The 24,423-nt window shown below is 41.3% G+C and overlaps 1 protein-coding gene across 4 annotated transcripts; it reads left to right on the top strand.

Annotated features, from left to right (window-relative positions):
- The first annotated feature begins 21 nt into the window (after positions 1-21).
- Positions 22-24,314, top strand: sbno1 (strawberry notch homolog 1 (Drosophila)). 4 transcript variants are annotated; one of them, XM_050053428.1, is made up of 33 exons: positions 22-342; positions 3,138-3,257; positions 3,353-3,451; positions 3,548-3,775; positions 3,899-4,031; positions 4,946-5,046; positions 5,161-5,257; positions 5,504-5,664; positions 6,915-7,048; positions 7,174-7,264; positions 7,362-7,523; positions 7,653-7,788; positions 9,179-9,284; positions 9,389-9,542; positions 9,626-9,808; positions 10,048-10,145; positions 10,233-10,384; positions 11,212-11,415; positions 11,497-11,670; positions 11,758-11,927; positions 12,050-12,181; positions 13,678-13,813; positions 13,948-14,060; positions 14,160-14,231; positions 14,318-14,417; positions 14,560-14,634; positions 14,743-14,889; positions 15,113-15,207; positions 15,307-15,393; positions 17,489-17,626; positions 17,728-17,804; positions 17,943-18,136; positions 19,815-24,314. In XM_050053428.1, exons 2-33 carry the CDS (start codon positions 3,138-3,140, stop codon positions 19,955-19,957), a joined length of 4,212 nt encoding a protein of 1,403 aa, XP_049909385.1. In that variant the 5' UTR covers positions 22-342; the 3' UTR covers positions 19,958-24,314. The 4 variants fall into 4 exon arrangements, with proteins under 4 accessions (XP_049909385.1, XP_049909382.1, XP_049909384.1 ...); XM_050053425.1 differs by having other exon boundaries at positions 3,896-4,031; XM_050053427.1 differs by lacking the exon at positions 22-342 and adding an exon at positions 2,057-2,332 and having other exon boundaries at positions 3,896-4,031.
- Positions 24,315-24,423: the final 109 nt, after the last annotated feature.

Below are 24,423 nucleotides of genomic sequence, written 5' to 3'. Positions count from 1 at the left end.
AGAAACATTTCTATCGTCACTTCCTCCCAAGATCTGGCTGGGTCACGTGATGTTGCATTAGCTCGCTGACTCTGCTATGTTTGTCGTTTGTGCTAACGTTTTAGAAATGCCAACTTTTTCGCTTTTGTGGGTTGATTACGGCGGAGGGACGTCCCGCGGCTGCTCGGAGACCCGTTTTCACCGACACCGTCCGAGGAGTTTGACTGCGAAAACGGGCCTTCGCGTCACGTGACCAGCATGCGGCTGAGCGTTTGATAAAAAAAGATGGCGTGAGCTCGGCAGAGCGAAGAGGACAACAAACTGCCGCCGACCAGGAGCCGAGAGTGGCCGTTGAACTGTCAAGTAAGTTGAAATCAGCGTGGGGAGCTGCTTTATTTAACACTACATCCCGCTTATTACAAACACTAACTTGTCATGGCGCGGTGACAAATCACGGCGGTATTATGAACGTTATTTCGATTTGAGGCAGTGACAGCTTCGTCTTCGTTTACTCCGCGTTGCTAATGTTAGCTTAGCAACAGCAATGACACAGAGCGCCGTCAACAACATCACAACAATGCGAGGGGGCTGTTAGCTGAACCCCGCCGCCGAGCCCCGCTGCCGCAGGTGGGGAAGGTTTGGGCAAGGACACCTGAGACTTTAGGTCACGGAGGTGTTTTTTACACCCGACATTAGTGAGCTGGCTAACGGCTTTTTATCAGCAGCTCCTCACCAACGTAACGTTAACAAGCTAGCTAAAACAAGCTAGCTTCGGATTGCACCTTATCATCAACCTGTTAATTCTTAATTCTGTCTTTATTTAATTAAACAAAACAACATAACACAGAGTTAGCACACCGGGAATAGTTTACAAATATAACAAAAACAAAAAAAGCAGATGTAGCGTTATATCACAGTACACAAAGATAAATCATACAGATATTAGTGTTTTGTAGCCTGTTTGTTAGTGGAATTGGAAAGTATGGATAGTTTCATTGCTCTATCCTTTAGGGAAACTTTAACAAAAAAAGTTTTTATTGCTTAATTCATAATCATGAATTTAGAAAAGACAACGTTATTATTACATTTGTTTAAAAAAATACTTGTTTTCTTTTCTTTTGGGTTTTTAAAGCAGCCAAACACCACATTTTTCCATTATAAATAGATATCTCGATAGATAGATAGAAAAATATGTATCAGTAGAAAAATAAACCTCACCATACCATGTAAGAATTAGATATATCTGTAGATTATACATAGAACATACGAAGGAGAAAAATAGAGTAAATTAGTACACTATAAGTAAGCTAAAATACAAATATTAAATTAGTAAATGCACCCATGGGAAACATACTACCAGTACGCACTTAAAACAAGTGTGCTAATATGTACAAGTTGTCTGAATTCAGTGAGGAGGAATATATAGTATATAATGATACAAAGTCTTTTAAGATATGCTCAGTGACAAATCTGCAAAAGTCTTGACATCATCAACTTACAGTAAAGTGTTGTATGCATGCAATATAATGTTTGTCAGTTGAATGTTTATATTTTGCACCTTACTGTTAACCAGTTATATTTATGGCTCTCGCAGTTAAACTGTTGAACCCAATGTGAGCTAAAAGTTAAAATAAAATGAGCAAAGATTGGGTAATAAATGTGAAATGTTAGTGTGAGGTTACAGCGGATATAACGGTTAAAGCTAACTGATATTTGGGAGCATGTCTCTGTGGTGACTGTTAATATCTTACAACAGCTGTGAGAGTTTGGTCTTTAAATTAGCAGTTTTTTCTACAGGGTTTGGCTTTAATGAGGTGCATGTTTGCACTGTCGTGTCACAGAATGAATGTGAAAGTGTCTTTGAGCTCAGTGTGTGTGTTAGCTTTCTGTTAGCACAGTTAAGCCGTGTCACCCTGGTTCAGCCAGGCCACTTTAGCTCCTGTGTCAGTGCGCCAGGCAGGGTTAGCTTGTGCCAAATTAGCAGCGTTAAACACTTAAATATGTCGGTGCTGTAAATGTCTCGTCATATTGTACATTATAGGTGATTGTTTGAGTGAATAATTATTAACCGGAGGAGCTAACGAGGAGGGGGAAGCTCCGGTTGAGTCAGAGGGACCAGGAAGTTGATCGCACCGTTGCAGGGCATTGCAAACACGTGTCTTGTTTTGGGTCACTTTGGAACAAGTCGCGGACCTGACCTGCGTGCAGACGTCGCTGTGAGAAATGGCTAACTCTCCTTCTTCTGGCGTCAATCTCAATTTGTAGTCAATATAAATACATCGAGCTAGTGTTATATTTCAGTGTGTATTTCTTGCTGTTTTTCGGCGTGTTTTCCCGGAGGATTTACGGCGAGGTGAACATTTTAAAGAGGTTGGATCGTTTGCTTACATTGGATTTAAATGACTTGTGCGCTAAACTTAAAAGTCAGAACAAAAGTGTTTCTATGCCGACTGTAAAATTGTATTTCTAGTTTCTTTATCATTTGAAAACTAAGCTTTAAATTTGATTTTGTATCCAGTGTCTGAGCCCATGCCTGTGCTCTCTACATGTGGGTCCCAACATCCCTTATGTGATTCTTGGTTCATGCATTATTTTGGTCACATAACTGTGTTTCCTTGTAAGCTTGCAGTGTTGCATCATTTCTCTCATGGCTGCTACAAGTAGAATTTAAACTATTTTTTACATTATTATTGATGTGCTTATGGCTGTTAGCCAGGTGTGGTTCATCCAGTAGGTCAAGGAGAGATTAGTCTTTTTGGCAATGTTTGATGACACGCTGTGGACAAAAAGTAACTTGATGTGGGGATCTCAGCGTTAAAGCTTAAACTCCTCGGGTGTTAAATTATGTTGTGAAAAGTTGTGAGTTTGGTGAAGATAGCATCAGATTTTAAACCTCTCTGTTGTAAATGTGCATTTAAATTTGCAATTGAGAGTTATGTCTGGGTGAAGTCATTTTTACATTACATGTTCCAGCCAGACATTCTTTTTCTTGCTTTGTTGATGCCAATCTATTTTGTGTTGATCAACTAGTCAATTTACCAGACTGTTTCACCTCTAAACATATTTGTTATGTTATTATTGTTTTTATTAGTGAACAAATGTCGTCAGCACTGTATGTGAAAGACGTTAACATAAGGACAAATATATTTGTGTTGCAGATGGATCCTGGACAGGATTTACTCCTCGCCGCCCTGAGTGAGAGTGGCATTTGCCCAAATGATATTGGCCTATTTGATGTTGATTCTCAGGATGTTGCACAGCCCTCTACAACCCAGCAAGTAAGATGATCTTTGTTCTTATGAAGGAGGAGTGATTTGTTTATTAATGTTTTCATAACTGAATATTAATGTTCTTATTCCTGCTCCTCCTCCAGTCTATCTCCATCAGTGCCCTGGATGTCGGTGTGGGGACAGAGTCAGTGGAAGTCGTTCGACCTGAGCCTCCAGCTCCAGTCCCTATTGTTACTATCAGGGTGAGATTACAGAACATTAAGATCCCTTAATTAATTATTGAAGACACAATGTTGTTTTGTTGCACCTTATTAAAAATCCCTTCTTCTCTCTGACAGCACAAACCTCAGCCATCAACCACCACGTTTGTCTTAAATCAGCTGAATCAGTTGCCGTCACTTGGAGCTGCTGTGACCAAACAATCAGTAACAAACCCGATCAAACACACCATAACTGTCACCAAAGTGGTCCATGTTGCTAATTCAGCCCTGCGAGGATCTTCGACACCCTCCTCCACAAGTATTCCTCCTTCAGTGTCCACAGTAGTGCCTTCTAACAGAGATCAGGTACGTTCATGGAAACCATGGATACCGTTGCAGTTCCACCAAGGTCGTAACAACACAGAGAAAAGCATTTCTTTTATGTCATGAGGCTGATTATATATTTTTTTCTTCTTTTTTTTCCAGCAGATTCAGTTGAAAGACCTCCTTCGGACCAGCAATGTGAAGACCACTGGTTTGAAGGGCAACAGTCTGATGGAGCTCATGAAGCTAAAGCCTCCACCTAACATCGCACCACCAGTAGCAACGGCAACAGCCACAGGTCATTTAAATGTGCAATTGTATTTTTGTTTTTTACCTGTGAAGGCTGAAAATACAGTAAAACTAAACAGTCATGACTTATGGTTTTAATCATCTCCTATTTGTAGAGGCTTTTAAGATGTTTAAAAAGGTTGTAACAGGGTTTGTACGGACATGAAAAACCTGGGAAAGCCATGAAATTTAAAAATCGCAATTTCCAGGTTTGGAGAAGTTTTGGAAAATAATTAAACCCAGAAAGTTTTGTATAAGTCATGAAAATTTGCTTCTCAAATGCCTGTATATTAGAGTATATTTAATGTTCTGGCAGATCAGTAAATTCAGTCACGCCACTTGGAAGTCATGTTCTCTTTGTGGGTAACATCAGACTCCGACCTGAGTTGCAGCTTGCACTTTGACGAGATGTTAATTTGCACGCTGCCAGAGAAATGCCAAATGAATAATGTGTGGCTTTACTTGGACAAGTGTAAGGCATGGCTTGAGAAAGACCAGGTTCCGAGACATGCAAATGTGGACTGTAGAGAAAAACGTTCGACATTTTTAACATGGGTCAGCTGTGCTAAAGGAGCGATGACCGCTTTTATATCCGTGTATTATTTGGTTTTAAATATATCTTAACATATTAAAGAAGTCCAAGATGATGTCTTACACTGTTTGTTTTGTCCAATCAAGAGTCAGTAACCTAAAGATACTGACTAAACCATCAACATTAATCAAAATCTCACATTTAAGTGTCTGTTGATCAACTTATTGATTAACAGACCAATCATTGAAGCTTTAAATTGTGCTGTCATTAGCAAAAGGATAAGTTGATGGAATCACCAACCTGAGATCAGACACCTCCTAATACTTTGACGTTAGCACTTGTCAGTATTTGAATTGTCACAGTAACACCTGCTGTCTCTGTTTGTGTTTCAGGTGAAATAAACAATGGGATCAAGAAGGAAGTTTTGGGCAAAGATGCCGCCAGGAACTGGATTAATGACGACATTAAAGTGCAAACCTTCTCACATTCTCTGGTAAGCATTTTCATATTGATTTTAGAAAGCTGTTGAATGCTGCCAAATGTGTTGGTGTATTTAAGGCCCTATTGGAAAGTTAATATTTATGGTTGTGTCGATCTCTGTGTACAGAAAATCCCAGGGATGAAGGAGGAGGATGAGCCTGAGGAGGAAGAGGAGGAGGAGTTGGGTCATGCAGAGACTTATGCAGAGTACATGCCAATGAAATGTAAGTATAGATGTTGTGTTGGTTTTAAATGTCAGTGCTATATTGCAGAATACTTTTTTAAAAACACACGTCTCTGAAAACGGTTAGTCAGGATAATTCAAAGAATACCTAACATTGACGTGTAGCCATTCTTGTCTCGGAGGCCTTCATTTATTGTGCAGTGCTCCGTGTCGTCTGTGATCAAACAAAAGACATCCTGCTATTGTTAATCGCTCGATCCACTGACGGGTGGGTTTGTCAATGCAGTAAAGATCGGCCTGCGGCATCCTGATCCTGTGGTGGAGACCAGTTCCCTGTCCAGTGTCAACCCTCCTGATGTGTGGTACAGACTGTCCATCCCAGAAGAAGTCATTGATAATGGCTGCCTGTCTGCTCTGCAGCTGGAGGCCATAACATACGCAGCTCAGGTGAGCAATGATCATTTTAGCAACTAACAAAAATATCCCTCAACAGCTTTTTTTTTTTTTTTTTTTTTTTAAATCCTAACACAAAATAAAAAGTCACCTTTGGAAATAAAGGTGTCTACAAACAAATGAATATGTGAATGACAGACAAATAGAAAAGCAAACAACCGTTTTAGAAACACATCTTTATCTCCGCCAGGCGTAAAGGCCTTTGCACACTGAGTCCTTGTTTTTTCGGATGCGTTTTTTAATCTGTCACCCGCAAAAAATCATGCACAGAAATCTTGCACACTGATTCAGATGCGTTTTATTGTTCTATTCGTTGTGAAAATTCGCAACATGTGACAAAATTAAAGACAAATTTCTTCCTTCAAGGACCTCTTCTGGTTGTGGTGATTCACAACTGTTGCAAAGCTGTTTTTATTGACTATTATACTGTCATTAATTGCTGACTCCTCACCCCTCTTCACCGGCCGGTAGGGGCCGCAAGTGATCAACAAAGTGACGTAGCAAAAGCACAGAGCAAAAGGCATTTCTGGAACTTGTCTTGGCTACAAACAACAAGCCCTACTGTCTGTTGCAGGCCACATCTTGACCTCAATCATGGGTCAAAAACTGACTCATTTTGAATCAGAGTATCTGCAGATAAATTACATTTTCGATATGTTACGATCCACTAACGTTAAGCACGCTATGAGATGGGAAAAAAACCCTTTTATCTTATGTTATCTTTGCCGCCATTTTAACTGTAAGGAAGCCAGAAGAGACAATTCTACCAGTCGCAGGTGTGATGCGTGGCTGCGATCATCTCTGACGGCTGCCTGTCTGACAGAGATCTGCCCTCTACTGAGTGCAGTTCTCTAGTTTAAAAACTGTCATTTATTACATTTATCACATATATTCTGCGACTGTACTTATTTAGGTTCTTCTGTACTGATTTAATTTGACATGTAACGACAAACTTTTTGTACTTTGAGTAGCCTGAAAAATGTGCCCTATGAATAAAATATATTTTTTTCAAATTGTCTTGAAACTAGACTAAAATAAGCAATAATCAATTCACTAAAAAAACAACTTAAAGCTGACTTAAAATAAAATATTTCTATATAAAGAATGAGTCCAAATCAAAATCAGATGCCAAAGTTAAGACCTGCCTTCTGTTTTCTTAAAATACGGTTTTGTGTGTCCATTTTGTTTAGAAAATTAAGATTGTGCCATTTTAATTGTGCATTTCTTGTCTTTCTGCTCCACAGCAACATGAGACATTCCTCCCCAGCGGTGATCGAGCTGCCTATTTGATTGGAGATGGAGCTGGTGTGGGGAAAGGCCGGACCATCGCAGGGATCATCTATGAGAATTATCTTTTAGGCAGGAAGAGATCACTTTGGTAAATACATCCTGAAATCTTTTACAGTATATATTTTTACACAGGGAATTTCAAATTATGATCTTTCCAAGAAATGTTTTGCCAACAGAATGACCTCTTCATATATCTTTTCCTCTGTTGTTCAGGTTTAGTGTCTCAAACGACTTGAAGTATGATGCTGAGAGGGATCTACGGGACATAGGAGCTAAAAACATCCAGGTTCACTCACTGAATAAGGTAAGATACTTCTATGGTGCATACATGAAACTGATGACAAGTGTTTAGTGGCTTCATAATGTCAGATTGTGACTCAATAACACTTTTGCATTTTCAGTTCAAATATGGGAAAATCTCCTCAAAACACAATGGGAGTGTGAAGAAAGGTGTGATATTTGCCACCTACTCGTCCTTGATAGGAGAGAGCCAATCAGGAGGGAAGTACAAGACCAGATTTCAGCAGCTTCTCCACTGGTGTGGGGAGGACTTTGATGGCGTTGTATCCTTCTCAAGTGGACACCAGTTAGTGGAGTAGATGTTAGTTTCATGTGTGAAAAACTGAACTTGAGTGTATCAGAGTAATTTAAACAAGATAATGTGATGACTTTCCTTAACCAAATGTCCTCAGATTGTGTATGACGAGTGTCACAAAGCCAAAAATGTTTGTCCGATTGGATCGTCCAAACCTACAAAAACTGGGCTCGCAGTGTTGGAGCTGCAGAACAAACTCCCCAATGCTCGGGTGGTGTATGCAAGTGCTACAGGTCAGTAGACACAATCAAATTAAGTTTGCTTTTTTTAGTGGATTGGCAGTGTAAACTTGGGTGGAGGTGATGAATCTGCAGCCTAAGCTGATGTTTTATTTGCTCTGGCAGACGCATCAGGTCCTCCTCTGTTTAGACAGTTTTCTAATCAAAATTGTTTATGGGGTGTGTTTCAGGCGATGAAAGACAATTTGCGCTGTGTTTGCGCTGTACGAAAAATTAGTGATGACGTCTTTTTTGGCCCATGCACCCTAAGGCTGAGGAGACGACAGCAAACATAAACCTAGCTTGGCAAAGAGGAGGCTGTTGAGATATTTTTGAAAACAAACGATGGTTGCAGCTGATATGGGACTTTCTGTTGAAGCAAAACCATCAAAGCTTATCTCTGCACACAGTGGTCTGTTAACATTTGTCCGTCGCTCAGCGTTATGTCACCTGTTTAGATGCTTTTATTGGTTGTAGGAATATTCACTTGCGTCCAGGAGCGTTGATCTAGAGCAGTTGACGGCATTTTAAGGAACTTCCGTATTCTAGTATTCGCATGAAATTATTACAGAGTGCTCACAAAAAAACAAACGAAAGAACAGGAATGTAAATTGGCCAACAACGGAAAACAAGTGCAATTTTATTTTTTTATTTTTTAAGATTATTTATGTGGCATGCAGCAAAGGGCTGCAAGCCATATTCGAACCCGTGGCCGCTGCAGTGAGGCAATGCCTCTATTCATGGGGCGTTGGCACTATCCACTACTCTAACGACGCCCCAAAATTAGTGCAATTTTAAATCAATTTACTGAACAATTTACCACCAAGCCACCGACGCCCCACTAGGCGTAAATTCTGAAACTATAAATTCAAAGTTAACATGAGAAAAATAAGCAAACTGTCTCTGCCGTTACATAAGTGAGACACAGTGTTTAAGGACTGTCTCTGAAGTCTCTCCACCTGGTCAGTTCAACATCTGCTCAGCTTGTAAGAGCTAGCATCCAACGCTGAGCCGTTTAAAAACTCACACCAAAACCAAAATTACTCGACTCTGATGTTAAACCCGTTAGGGAACATTAGCCGTGTGATGCTATCAGGTAGTGTTCAGGCGGATGTTCACCAACTGTTCCCACGTGTGGATCTCACACTCCTGCAGCAGTAGTCTCTTGAACAGAGAGAGGGAGACACTGAGTGAAGCAATACACTGAATGCAGCTCTACGATAGAGTGAGATTTCACCCATTTTAAATAGTTAAAAAAAATATATAAATAAAAGTCATAGTTACATGTGAGAGGTGGGACAGCAGTGACTCTGTACACTGGAACGAATACTGGCATCCAAATTGAGTAGTTAAGTACTTATGCCCATCTTTAGGTGATGTCTGACAGTGTCCTTTTTCCTATTAGGTGCCTCCGAACCACGAAATATGGCCTATATGAATCGTCTGGGCATCTGGGGGCATAAAACACCCTTCAGAGAATTTGGCAACTTTATCCAAGCTGTTGAGCGCAGGTAAGTTTCTGTTTTTGCTAATTGTCTGGAGGCTTGACTGGTGGTGTGCGAAAAAATGTCCTAACATGTTTGTTTTTATAAATGTTTTTGAAACTCATTTTCAGAGGTGTTGGCGCCATGGAGATCGTAGCTATGGACATGAAGCTGAGAGGGATGTACATTGCGAGGCAGTTGAGTTTTACAGGTGTAACTTTTAAGATTGAGGAGGTTCCCCTGACTCAGCAATATATCAACATGTACAACAAATCTGTGAGGCTGGTAAGAACATAAAAGAATCACATTATTGTGTTTTATGTTTTTTGTGCTTGCAGTTAACTTGATTTCATTACGCTTCTCCGCAGTGGGTGGAGGCACGTGAGAAGTTCCAGCAGGCAGCGAACCTGATGGATGCTGAGCAGCGCATGAAGAAGTCCATGTGGGGACAGTTCTGGTCTGCTCACCAGAGGTTCTTCAAATACCTCTGCATCGCCTCCAAAGTCCGCAGAGTGGTGCAGCTGGCCAGAGAGGAGGTGCAAAACGGAAAGGTGAGACTACTCTTAAAATATAACAGTACTTTAATGAATTGAATTAAGATTTCGGTGAAAACTTAATTGGGAGACCCCAGTACCTGACCACTACAGGGACTGCGTTAGCTGAAAGATCCTCTGGTCAGCACTGCAACACCAGAGATGCATGCTTTTAATAGGCAACAACTACTTAATGCCCTCTTGAAACAGTCCATGTTGTGCTGCCTGCTCTGACCTTGCACACCTTTCCTCTGCAGTGCGTGGTGATCGGTCTTCAGTCCACCGGAGAAGCCAGAACGCTCGAGGCCTTGGAGGAAGGAGGAGGAGAGCTCAACGACTTTGTGTCAACTGCAAAGTACGGGAAGACTTAATATGATCCTCACACAGTTTTATACAGAATAATGTTTGTAAGTGACTGTAATATAAAATGTTGTTGTTGTAGAGGTGTGCTGCAGTCCCTGATCGAGAAGCACTTTCCAGCTCCTGACAGACAGAAACTTTACAGCCTGTTGGGTATTGACCTCTCAGCTAAGAAGACCCCCTCTCCCAGTGAAACCACAGCAAAACCAGAACCCAAGGGCAAGAAAAGAAAAGGTGATAAAGACTGAAAACTAATACTGATTTACTGACTCCTGTGGAGGACGAAAAATGACTTAAGTATCAGTAGATAAGTAAACGTAAAAATAAATATAGAAATAAGTAAATGAATGCGTAAATATATAAATAAATAACTGTAGTTGTACAAAAAAGTAGGAATAAATCTAAGACATTTATTTATGTCTACTTAATTATTAACTTTTATTTATTGATGTATTTATGTATACATTTATTGAATGTATTTATTTATTCCTGTGTGTTTAATACATTATTTATTCTTTTGTTATTTATCCATTTATTTATTTCATTTTCTACTTATGTATTCCTCATATATTTATACATTTATTCATTGCTTTATATATTTATTCATTTATTTATTTTTGTATTTATTTATGTTTATGTATTTGTTAATTTTTGTATCTATTTTTCCTGTAAATAATTATTCATTTTTTAATTTCTGTATTTATTCCTGCATATATTTATTCATTTATTTATTTTTCTCTTTATTTATTTATGTATTAATTTCTATATGTATTTATTTATTCTGTATATATTTAGTCATTTATGTTTTTCCTGTATTTATTTATGCATTTATTTATTTATGTATTCATTTATTTATTTAAACCTTTTTTAATTATTTATTGATGCTTAAGCCTTTTTTCATCCTCCATACGTACCTGCTCAAAAGACTCACTGAAACAACGAAGATCTGGCTTTGTCTTAAATATACCTTGTGTTTCAATTCTCGTGAGCAAAATTATGTGCTGTTCAAACATTTTTAATTCTGAATTTATTGTTCCATCATTATCTGATCGTCTCTCCAGGGTCAGAGGTCAAAAAGCAGCCGAAAAAGAAGCCTCGCCAGCACGGTGGTCTGTCTGGTACCAGCTCGGAGGAGAGTGATTCGGAGGAGTCGGACAAAGAGTCCGGTAAAGAAAGTGACGACAGCTTCAAATCTGTCAGCTCAGGGGACGAAGACGACGATTTCAACCCATTCAGAGACGAGTCTGATGACGACGATGAAGATGGTGAGACTTCTGAGGCAGGTCTTGAAGGTTACATTTTTATGTCCAATCCAGTGCTTACAGTTATTCTTTATCCTGTTTTAGATCCATGGCTCATCAGAAAGGAACCAAAGAAAGGGAAAGAGAAGAAGAAGAAAAAAAAGAGGAGGAAGAGCATCGATCCAGACTCCATTCAAAGTGCCTTGTTAGCCTCTGGGCTGGGCTCCACCAGGCCCGCTTTCACTGCCCCTGTCATCCCCCCCAGCACACCTGCCATAGGTAAGCACGTTGCCACACGGCAAAGTTAGTGTTACAGCTTATTCAGCCTTTTCAGGCTTAATGATTGTCTCATTTTTACCTGTTAAGTCAAGGCAGAGAGTCAGGATAGCTGCCTCACAAGTCAGGATGCAGTGGAACACGCCCAGCATATGAAGAAAGGATTGCTGGAAAGACTGGAAGATCTAGCCGAGGATCTACCTCCCAACACTCTGGACGAGCTCATAGATGAACTGGGAGGACCCGAAAACGTAGCTGAGGTATAAACATCTGTGTGACGTCTCTGCAGCCTTTAGTAGTGTTGTTGTAGTGTTTTTGTTTAATTGTTAAGTGTTTGGTTCTTATATGAACTCCTCTCACTGTTCCTTCAACTGTGCTTCAGATGACGGGACGCAAAGGTCGTGTGGTCAGTAACGACGACGGCAGCATCACGTATGAATCTCGCTCTGAGCTGGACGTCCCCGTGGAAATCCTCAATCTCACAGAGAAGCAGAGGTTCATGGACGGAGAGAAGGTAAAGTTATTGTAGAGATCTTCTTTTTTAAGTAATGAGAGGTTTTGGTGGTATAACTGAAGCTGCTTTCACACCTATAGTTGAGTTCATTTGGTCCGGATCAAGGGTAAAACAAAAAAAACATACCGTGATGTCTTTTAGTTTTGGCCAGCACTGATTTATTAGAAACACACCAAGGATGTAAACATAAAGTTATACAGACCTCGGACGTGTCATGCTGCACTTTACTGGACCTTATGTGTTTATTTATGTTCTCTGGTGTCACCAAGAAATTATGAGCTTTATTGCTTGAGGCTACAGTTTAATCTCATGTTGTAAATAATGACAAACAGGATGAAAAAGAGGTTTCTTATACCGTAATATTATGGGGAGTGGGGTGGTTACTGCATGGTCACTGGGTTCATTCACTTTTTAATGTAAAATTGTCAAAACACATGGAGTAGGACACAAGTAAAACACATCTGTTTTTGCTCCCTTGGGAAAATCCTCACACTCACTTGATGACTCGCATACCTGTAACAATGTCAGGCCGTAGGTTGGGTGTCTGTCGCCCTAGTTTTTGCAAACCGTTGGCACTAGTTGGCCCTCGTCAGCAGCTTTTCATCTTATTCAGCATGTCAAAGTGGTGTTGGAGACTCTGATTGGCAGTTTAGCTCAGTGCATGAGAACAAAATGGAAGTGAGGAAAGTAAACAAAGAGCTAACGTCAAGATGGAGTGAGATAAACTGAACTTGTTCGATAAAGTAAGATTCATTTGTAGCTATTGAGCTCTGCAGCAGAAATGTTTTGTAATTATTTTTGGTATGGTCACCGCTGCACAGTAAATATGCTCTGTGCGTATAACGTCAGGTTGTGTTAATATGCTAACTGGCTAACTACCGTCTTGAGTCCATCCTGACGGTCTTCCAGTTTCCTTTTTTTTTTTTAATGTTGAATACAGACTGTCGCCGCCTGCTGGTGTGGAGTTATTTCTTCTCCCACAGGTGCTAGTTGGCTGTTGGCTGTAGTCTTTGCGGTGTGTTGTAGTACGACTTTTGGCTGAGACACAGGTGACGCGAGGCAAGGCAACAGTGAACCACCAACGCCGTTAGTTCTTTGATGTTGGTTTGATATGTTTGAGCCGTAACCTTTTTAATTCATGCCTGTGACACATATCTACTGTCCCAAAGTCCCGTGGTTGGTCTGCTTTGCTTCCACATAACAAACTTAAAGCACCAGAGTTCGCTTGCAGCAGTTTCTCAGCTGGTCTCAGTCCGGTTGTTTAGTCCTCACCTGACCAGAGTGTGACTGTGAAAACTGTCAGACTCACCAGCGTTTCAGTGCAAAATCACCTTTAGTTTTCACAGACCTATTTGCTTCACTCAGTCATGCAGCTCGTAATGTCTGTGACTTGGTGCACTGCATGGTATAAACTTGCCTCAAAAATTGGAACCAGAAACAAAGCATTTCATTTTTGTATGTGAAATAAATATTGATTTTCTTTTCTTTTCTACCAGAACATCGCCATCATTTCTGAAGCTGCCAGCTCAGGTATATCCCTGCAAGCCGATCGTCGAGTGAAGAACAAGCGGCGGAGAGTCCACATGACACTAGAGTTACCGTGGAGTGCAGACAGAGCGATACAGCAGTTCGGTCAGTAGATATTAACCTCATGATAAAGCCACAATCAAGCCTAGTGACATCTTTTCAAAACTGCTCCGCCTGTGCCTGATAAATGTGAAATATAAATGTAGTTCAAACTTTCTTTGTTGTCTGTCTGGTCACAGGGAGAACTCACAGGTCAAACCAGGTCACAGCTCCAGAATATGTCTTCCTCATATCAGAGCTTGCAGGAGAGCAGAGATTCGCATCCATCGTTGCCAAAAGACTAGAGAGCCTGGTAGGGACTAATTCAATGAAAAATCAACAGCGTCGCTCCTCAAAGGAAGTTTAACATTTATGCTAAATACCAACTGCATGTGTTAAATGTTCGTGACAGGGTGCTCTCACTCACGGAGACAGAAGAGCGACAGAAACCAGAGATCTCAGCAGGTTTAACTTCGACAACAAAGTAAGCACATCAAGCATCCGTCCCATTGAAGTTCTAATTGTTGTCTGTATTTGCCAGTGACTCACTCATGTTTGTCTTGGCTACAGTACGGCAGAAACGCTCTGGAAATTGTGATGAAGTCGATCGTAAAGCTGGATGCTCCATTAGTGTCTCCACCCTCCAACTTTAAAGGAGATTTCTTCAAAGGTACTTTGACTTCACTGCTGTTTCAAACGATCTGTTGTGTTTGTTGTACAACTGGTTGATGTCTGTATTGATTTCTTTTTCATTTTTTTATATTGATGGTTCTCCTCTGGGGCTGTGAGTAACTGGTGTTTTCTTTGTGTAGAAATTCAGAGTGGATTGATAGGCGTGGGCCTCATAAATGTGGAGGACAGATCTGGCGCAATGTCACTGGACAAAGGTGATTTTAAATTGAATGACATTGCAGCTATTGTCTCTTTAATTTGGGCATCCCATGCATGTGCAGTTTTTACATAAATCTAATGCATTTACTTTGTTACTGCTGCAGATTACAACAACATGGGGAAGTTCCTGAACCGTATTTTGGGCATGGAGGTCCAGCAGCAGAACGCCTTGTTCCAGTACTTCTCCGACACTCTGGCAGCAGTTATTCAGGAAGCCAAGAAGAACGGCAGATACGACATGGGCATTCTCGGTAGGACGGTCATCATTCTTCGTTTTTCTGATTCAACCGCCGTCACAAATACAGAAGCAAAAGTGGGGCAGGAGGCGTTTTACTATGTTAAATTATTCAAAGAGCCTTTCCTCTATATGAAAATCAGTTGAGTCACAATCATCCGTCGGCCCTGGAGGCTGGATTTCAGCGCCTCGTTGGATCTGAAAGGTATCAGACTCATTCTCCTCCTGTCTTCTGTTAGATCTGGGCTCTGGTGACGAGAAGGTGAAGAAGGTGGACTGCAGGAAATTCTTAACACCGGGCTACACCACGTCAGGACATGTGGAACTCTTCACCGTATGTATATATATATATATTTATCTGCCCTCTCCTCGTATGGATGTGCTTAGATCGCAGTAACATTACCTGACTTTGGATCTGTGTGTCTCTTCACAGGTGAGTGTGGAGCGAGGGATGTCGTGGGAGGAAGCAACGCATGCTTGGGCAGATCAGAATGGACCAGATGATGGTTTTTACGTTCAGGTATGAAAAGACTGAAGGCCTTTACAGATTTTATTTTTCATACGATTAATTTACTCATCAATATTAATTTTTTTTTTAACTGTTTTTGTCTTGAGTATTTTAACACAGAAAGCAAATATTATAAATCAATGTAATTATTTTTGCAAAACGAGGACGATTTTTTCTGAGCTTTCCCATCGCAGATAAAGGCATCAACCAGTCATGTTACGCCTATACTCAGCCTATACTTAAGAGGATTATAAAACCACACAGATGCTCCATAGTCCGAACCAAGACGGCAAACTTTATTACTCCTTTCATTCTTGACAAAGGCAGCACACCAGATCCACTCCTTCCCTTTTTACCTTTCACAATAAAAGCCCTAGACATATACAGTGCATAACTGTTGACCAGAAGGAACTCAAAGTCACTAACCATGTTGTTAAAAGGAAACTAAATTTAAAAAAATGGCTAACAGTAGGACAGGCTGTACAACAACTTGCCTCACACCGGAATTCCACTGGATGCGTGTCTGTTACAGAACGGCAGCGCTTGTTATCCGCTGCGTCCGTCAACACCCACCGGCTGTGTTTGCTGTGCGCAGCGGTGCAGCTCCGCCGGAGAGCAGGAGTCACGAGGACCCACAAGATCTCGCGAATTCACACATAATCGCGCGATATAACAAGATGTAGTTCCCACAAAACCAGAGGAGTAGTAGGAAGACATCTGGGTGCACCTTCATGATTAACATCTCCTCGTCCATGGTGTCAACGGGGTGAAACGACGTCTGAAAACCTCTGACCTGTTGACTTCAGGCCTGCCTCCCCTCATTATGACGTTTTCAAGGTGTAGTGCAGGGAAGTATGATCCGCCGTGAACACTGTGCATTTTATTGTGAAAATTAACCAGATTTTTTGTTGTTGTTGTTTCTGTGCACGACTTCCTGCCCCGCACGATCTGCTCTGTGCTGAATTGCTGCGTTGTGCTCCGGCGTCCGGAAAAATAGAAGTCTTGCGTATCTGTTACGGAGGGCTCCAGAGCGCCGCAGCTGTGACAGAGCCGGAACGCAGCACAGCCGCAGCCAGTGGAAACACACACATTGACGCAACCAACACGCATCTGGTGGAATTTGGGGGTCAGACAGACGGCCTGACACTGCTCTTGGTCAATAGGAGCATGGTAGATGTCACAAAGTGTTGCAACTGTCGCAAATAGTCATCACTGCTAGTGTAAATGGTTTTGATTTGTTTAGCAGAAGCTGATGTGACATTTGGACTTACTGGATTTAAGAATAAGATTAAGATTTAAGTAGCAAAATCTGCATTATGATGATCAGTGTTGGTAGTTCACAAATGCATCAAGATCACCCTGCTGTGTAAAGGAAGCCTTGTGTACTGCACACCAAGATGGAACAGGACTCTTTGTCCAGCAACAATAACAGAATGACATCTGCTCGCATTGAATGATGTAATAACTTGGCAGAGAATGAGCTCTGCAATAATGCAAATTAATGGGAAGAGCAGTGGAAGCCAGTCATCCATATTTATCATTTAGAAAAGATTCTTTTCTTGGAGAAACAAAACTAAACTGATTTATTTTCATGTTCTTAGATGTGTGATATGAGTGCAGCAGTAGTACTCTACACAACATCTTATTTGATCCAGGTCATGGGAAATTGAGTTTTGTTCTTCAATAAAGTTGGGGGACTTGTGAGAGACAGATTTATAAAAAGTGGTAAAAAAAAATTTAGCGGAGCAGGGGCAGAGATTTCCTGACGAGTGTGGGTCAAACTCCAAAAGCACTGGACCACTACATTGCCCATAATGCAAGTCAGTGGCATCTTTCATCAGACCCTCCCTGACTGGTAAATGCCCGTGTCTTTTAAACTTGGCGTCCCCTGTTTGCAAAGTAGGAATTCTGTTATTAATTTCAACTTCAGCTTGGAGACGACATTTTATATTTCTCAGACTTGACACATCTCCTCCATGTGCAGCAGAAGACATTATCCAACTGTTCTCACAAGCTGAGTGATAATCCCCAGAACAAGTCAACAGATCTGCATTTATAAAATCAATGGAGGACCCTCTTGTGAGCATAATGTGTATTTTGTTTTCAGATGAGGAACAACAAGAAAACAGCCATCCTGGTGAAAGAGGTGAACACCAAGAAGAGGCTGTTCCTGGTTTACAGGCCGAACACTGGCCGACAGCTCAAACTGGAGACGTACGCAGACATCAAGAAGAAGTTTAAGAAGGTGACACAACAGTTTCTTTTATTAAAGTTACTCACAGAAGAACGCTCGATTCTTTATTTGACAAATCATGATTTGTTTTGTTGTTGTTTTTGCCTTGTTAGGTTTTGTCAGAAGACGCCAAGCAGCACTGGACTGACCAGCACAAGTTGTCAGCAAAGATCTGCTCTCATGCATATTGGTACGTGCTTTAGGTTCAGAGGTTGAAGGTGAACTTCTTACTTCAAAGCCTGATAAATCTTCTTGCCAGTACTGAAGTTTTTATCTTCATTGGTAACATTGATCTGCCAACTGACAGTATGTTTGCTTCCCTCCACAGGAGAGGGAACTGTAAGAAAGCAGCGGTGGGTCTTCAGTGTGAAATTGGTCTCCGGTGTCGGACGTACTACGTCCTGTGTGGCTCGGTGCTCAGCGTGTGGAACGAGCTAGAGGAAGTGCTCACCCCGGTCAGTGGAACCAATGTCAAGGTGCAGATTGTCCGCCTCAGAACAGAAGATGGACAGAGGATAGTTGGTGAGTTGAAGGACTGTGACTTTTGGGAAATATACTCCCGAGCTTTCTTGGTGAGAGTTAGATGAGAAGATTGATGTTACCTCTAAATTGATATTGTCCTCTTTTGGACATGAGGCCACATTTAACGCCTTCATCATTCCCTATTCAAGACATCATGTTCGGTTTCCTTGGTGGAACTAAAAAGTCTTCACTGAATTCAGTTTCCTTAAAAAAGACTTTAGAAGGTATTAAAAAAGTCTTTAATACACTTCAGTCTTAGGTATTTGACACATGGGCAGTATTTTTTTTTATCTATAAACTAAAAGTGGGATTGTTTTGACAGTAGATTGTCGGCGCAGGAGCCTGCTCCTTCATCTCTTTGGTGGTGTTTCAGTCAGCACCATCAGATCTGGATTTGCAGATGTTGTGGGGTTGAGGAAACTGCATTCTGGGTCTTTCCCCAGTCGTGTCTTGATGCCCTTTAGGGTTTTTCCACTGGCACTTTTTGCCGTGTTGAGTCAAACCATGGCGCGTTGATGTGTTTCCATTGCCAGTTAAACACATCACATTTAGTCAGATAGGCTACATCATCACTCAGACAATTTAGCACCAGTATTCAGTGGAGATTAGAGACATCCTTAAATTGCCTCTGCTGCTGTTGTCACACATAGCAGACACTTCATCCATTTCAACTTCCAAACAAAATCTTACAAACAGCCTGAAAATTCATGATGATAAATAGCGAGTTACCAACAACAATAGTAAACAGCACTAAGGTGAAATTTATACTTCTGCGTTGAATCGATGGCGTAGCTACGGTGTAGGCTCTGCATCGGCGTAGTACCTATGCCGTAGCCTGATGTGCACCTCCCCAGAAATGTGACACAGACCTCCTGTCTGTCTCTGTAAGCTGAAACCATTTCCCTCAGTGGAAACGACGGTGTAACTGCAGAGTGACACAGACACACCACCACACAAGTGTAAATGTTCACAGCGGCGTAGGCCACGTGCGTAGGGTCTGCCGCACAAGTATAAATCCCGCTTAATGAGGGGGCTGCCTTTAAAGGTCACCAACTCAAGACATGCGTGTCATCATCAGTTAAAGACGCACCTTCAAGCAGGTAGACCTGTTGTGGTCCCTGCCGTGCTGGGCCGCCGAGTCAAGTCAAGCCGACGTGTATTAAAAAAGGCATTTTGTCCTCCTGTCATTGCCGATTAAGGTTGCTTAAGTATATGAAATTTTCCACAGATTTAAGTGGTGCTTATTCAAATTGAATATGGACACCACTCTCCTATCTGTCTGTTAAATAGCACAAAGACAAGTTAACAGCTAGCCTGAAATCCACCTAAAGATCACTAATTAAAATGTGATGTCTTGCTCATTACTGAGCTTGAGGCGTTTTTGTATCTGGACAAAAAATCGAAGTGAAAAAAATGACCTGGTGTGGTTAAATGGTTTTATGGAGGGGTATGTGCGGGACCTGTTCTCAGCTTGTCCTGTCATCACCAAGACATCTTCAGCTTCATATTCACCGTACAGACATGAGTGTGGTATCAATCTTCTTACTGAACTCTCTCAAGAAAGTGAATAAGCGTATATCCCAAAATGTCAAACCCTTCCCTTTTAATATGTGCTATAAATGTCACCATCATTATTCTTACAGGCTCATAGTTCATTCTGTCTTTGTTTCCTTCACAGGACTGATCATTCCAGCAAACTGTGTGTCTCCATTATGTAACAAGCTCTCCACGTCGGACCAGTGCCAACAGCTCGCTGTGCAGGAGCTGCAGAAACGGCAGCAGCTCCACCCCCAAAGTCTCAGTCATGCGCCCAACACATAGTTCGGGGCGGCCCACGTTAAAGCCCATCTCCACCCCTCGAGTTCACATCCCAGTTCTAAAGGGACCTGACCGGTCAGTCCCTGTCTCTGCACGGCAGGCTCCAGGACCGCTGTCCCTTGTCCTGCGCCCTCACGCCCCCCACCCCCATTGTCTCTGAGGGTCGGAGCTGTGATGATTCTCAGATGTAAAGCAGTGGTTGTACAGAGAAAAGATTTCAGGGTTTTTCTTTTTTCTTTTTTTTTTTAATCTCCAGAGACTTGTTTTCACCTAGAGAGATTTTGACGGGTGATGTTTTGTCCTCTGACATTCAGAGTGAAAAGATTTGTGATATATTGATCGAGGCAGAGTAGAAACCTAGAGGGCACGTTCACCTGTGGCTGTCGAGTTACCCACTCCTCACACATGCTTTAAGCTGTTCAGTCCAGACTACCTGGTGTGAGGTGAAGACTTTATCTTGGTTCAGACCAAAGGTGGATGAGACAAAGAGCACCACGTCTTTGAAAAAGGCACTTAGTGCTAAACTACAATCCCATATTAGTTATCATCACTCCTCAGACAATATTCAGCACGGTGACAGAGCAGGAATTAGTTGTTTCAAGTATAAAAAGTGATGCAGAACATTATTTATGTGCTGATTTTCTGATGATCACAGGCCAGAGTCCAGTTGTGACGTAATCACAGACCAGTTTGTTCTGTCTTTGTTTTGCACATTAGTCTCAAATTGATCAAATCTATCTTTGTTCCTCTTTGTCCACATCGTAAGTAAAATGATAGGTTCACAGTTTTTTCAAGTCTTAAAACTGAGAACAGCCGTGCATGAAATTATTGTTTTCAATGCTGTTGTCTCAACATCACAAGTTTTGTTCTCGGTGAGAAAGCTCGTTAAGCTTGAAAGCTTGATAATTTATCACAAAAAAAACAACTTGCCCTCTTGATCACAGGATAATTGAACAGCAGGCAAGTGAGCCTTTATTTGCTTTTAATAATCCTGTGATCTTGAACACCAAAGTAGTTTTCTCGTGATGATTTATCTCACTATCTGGAGATAATTATTGGCAAAAAATGAACCTGTTATCACGAGATAATGAAATAATTCACATGTGATCTTAACACAACGGTGTTAAAACAATACTTGCAAGCATTAATGTTTTCGGCTTTCCGTCACATTAACATTGGAACAAGATCCGAGCTTTAATCATTCCTCCTTTTTATACCGGATGGTAAGAGATTGTTCCTAATGCGCTGTCAGAGTAGGTGATGAGGACAAAATCTGCAGCCCTCTTTGGTGCAAAATATTTTCAAAGTTTATCTGAAATGAATACGAGACTTCTTGGCACAAATTTCCCTCTTTATATTGTTTAGCTGCAGCGGACAGACGGTAACAGAGAGGGGCTTTGGACAGGAAGATGCCCACTATATTTGTCAAACCACGACTCCTGAAGCTTCATATTAACTTCAGATAAACTTTGGAATATGTTTTTGTACAAAAAGAGATCTGTGGAAGCAGTTCCACGGCCTCCAGAGCTGCATAGAGCAGGAGTAGAAGCTCACCAAAGTCCAACAGGGGCAGGTGACCCAGATCAAAATGTTGTCGTCAACACTGCACAAGTCAGATATGGTGGCCTCCTCCCTGCTAACAGCGTCCAGATTCAGGCAAACAATCAAGAGTGATGAGAGCTCATGTAAAGAAGAGCGTTGACAAAGATGTCACATCGAAGTCAGGTAGTCACGTCATAGGTAGGTGTGACTCTCAGACTGAAATCATCTCCACGCTGTAAAGAAGCAGAAGTCTTCAGGAGGAATGATTAAAGCAGCCACTGCACCTGACTATTGTTTTAAAACTGACTCGTAAAGTAGTGAACCTGTAACAGCCGACAGTTATTCAAATGTGCCTTTGCTTCTGCAGTCAGGCACCTCTACAAAGCACCAACAGGAGTTACTGGTGAAAGATTTTAGTGTCAGCTGGTCTGGTGAGTTCTATTTATAGTGCATGAAAGTGAGAAAATATTTCCCAAAGATAACATAGAAACAGTAGTTTTATTCAGGAGTGAGTCGAGGTTGTGTCATCAGGAAACAGGATTTATTCTCAGACTGGAGTCGACACAGTGTACTTGGCGTTTATAACCAGTGTTCAGACTATTATTAAATGGTTTATAACTACACTGTAATGTAGTTATGAACAGATACAAGGATATTAAAACCTCCTGTGAAGACATGTTTTATATTATTACTCCCTGTTGTGTAGTTAAAACGGCAGCCTCCAGTTTTGGGTGCCCACAGGAGGAGTTAGAGCTGTTGATGCACGGCTACGTTTATAGTGTGTTACAGCCATTTATTAAATGTTTATACTTCTGAATGCTGCTTATAAATGCTAAACAGGGGTTGCAGGAAGTGTTACTGCTGTTTCAGTTGAGCAGTCGTGTTCACGTTTGAAGAACTCTGCTTTCTTTTCACCTGCCTACGAAAATACTTTATCTTCTGTAGTTTGTATCGCAGGTTGTATATACGGAAGCCTAGAAGGACCGTGCTTGCTTTTATTTTTTTTTAGTGCTGTTATCTTGAGATTACGGGTTAAATGTATGTTAATGCTTGAGGAAACAGAAGGCTGATTTCTCAGAATACTGAATCACAAGAAAACGACTTGCTTCCTTTGATATTGCGCGATAATAATACGGATGACGGCTCGCATCAACACACACACACTCCGTCACATATTGACGTTTGGTCATGGACTCTCCACGTGCACATACGATGTGTAAGGTACCCTGCGTGAGTTGGTTGTCCGCCTGCCCCAGTCGGACTTTCACCGCCTTAACTTTGGTCTTTGTCCTGCCGCATTTTACCCCATGACGCCGCCGGGCGCTGTTAAAATATAACAGCAACTGGCCGCGTATCATGCCGACGTTAAAGGACGGCTTTTTTTTTTTTTTTTTTTGGTTTCTGACGCTGCAAGTCACTGCCCAGGTGCCAGATTAACTACTTCAGAGTGAGATACAACTTGCTGTATAATTAATTTACGATCTTGAGGAAACAAGTCATTTTCTTGTGATTTAATTATCTTGAGAAATCAGCTTTTGTTTTCTCAAGAATCAGCATGAATTAACATGAGAACACAAGCTTGGTTATCTTCAATCAAACTAAACAATCAACTCGTTATTTTGAAATAACTGCATTAAAAAACAGATGCAAGCACGGCCTGTCTCAGCCTCCATATGCACCACCTTTGGTCTTTACCTCGTCTTTGTCTCTAGCGTGATGTCAGCGGTACCTGTCTGGACTAACTCTCATTCAAAGGACAATAAATACATTAACAGCAACAATAATACAAGCAGCCAAGGACGTGTGAGAAATGTGAAATCCTTGACAAAGACCATCACGTTTTGATTTTTCCGACAGTCTCCAGCACTGTGCTCTGCTCATGTCTTTTTGTTTTGTTGCCTTTTTTTAAATGGACTTCTGCTCAGGGGTTAAACTCATACAAAGACCCTCTTTGAAACAAAAAACAAAAAACAAAGAAAATGTTAAGAGTTTTACAAAGTATCTGAAATGCATGACCATAACTCAAAATGCTCCTTGGACACCTCTACTTCAGTCATGTTCCTCTGTGGCTCCGTGGTTAGCTGTGTTCACAGCTCGTATCTTCACAGTTCATGTTTAAAAACACGTCTCTCTGATTCCTCTGCTGTCTTGAGCCGAGTCGTGATTAAAATGGACGACTGCTTTCTGTTGAATAGTGTACCTCCTCTGTTGTCCTATATTGCATTATATTAGATCTGCACTGGAAGGGACAGACCAAAGTCTGGATACACAAGCTGTCCTCATAGCTGAAGATAATTATAAAGATAGGATGTGTTTTCTATCGCAGTTTGCTCAGACACATCGGTAACCTGTGGATTAGTTAATGTTATTGACTGTGTATTCTCTTCTGTTCTTGATTGATGCATTTAAAAGCGAGCGAGATAGGAAGGAAGGAGTCTTTGTATCATACCAATGTGCATTTTGTACACTTTGTAAAAGGGTTCAATTCAGTTGGACAGAGGTGGGAGAGGCGTCACTGCGAAGCTCCGCTCTCTGATTGGAGGTCCAACTTGAATGTCCACCATATATAAGCCAACAACTCCTGTTTTTATTTCGTCTTTTCAGATGTATTATATACACGGGACGCTGACTCGGTAACATTCTTTTCGAATGCTGTCACGGCAGATCGGCTCCTCTGAAGTTCAAACACTTGAAGGACTCTCGTTTTGTTTTTCCTTTCATCCTTGCACGAGTTGCACTACTGACAGAGTTGTACAAAAATTCAACATGACCTGTACATGAATGAGTGTGATGCTCAATAAAGCTTGGTATACTTCTACCTCCTGGTGCTGTTTGTTGTTTTATACAGCTGCATCCTGTCGACAGATGTGTGCTGTGATCCCAGTGGAAAATACTGTAGAGCTGGTTGGGATTATTACTATTTAAAA

The sequence above is a fragment of the Epinephelus moara genome, chromosome 9, assembly GCF_006386435.1.
Source record: "Epinephelus moara isolate mb chromosome 9, YSFRI_EMoa_1.0, whole genome shotgun sequence".
Lineage (NCBI taxonomy): Eukaryota > Metazoa > Chordata > Actinopteri > Perciformes > Serranidae > Epinephelus > Epinephelus moara.
The sequence above is the reverse complement of the archived record's forward strand: the minus strand, read 5'-3'. Positions and strand labels throughout refer to the sequence as shown.

What these genes read in the sequence shown, in the direction of transcription:
- sbno1 (XM_050053425.1), top strand. Translation starts at nt 3,138, where the DNA reads ATGGATCCTGGACAGGATTTACTCCTCGCCGCCCTGAGTGAGAGTGGC. An exon ending in GGTGTATGCAAGTGCTACAG is followed by an intron (nt 7,789 to 9,178) that starts GTCAGTAGACAC and finishes TTTTCCTATTAG; the next exon opens with GTGCCTCCGAACCACGAAAT. An exon ending in CCCCAGCACACCTGCCATAG is followed by an intron (nt 11,671 to 11,757) that starts GTAAGCACGTTG and finishes TTACCTGTTAAG; the next exon opens with TCAAGGCAGAGAGTCAGGAT.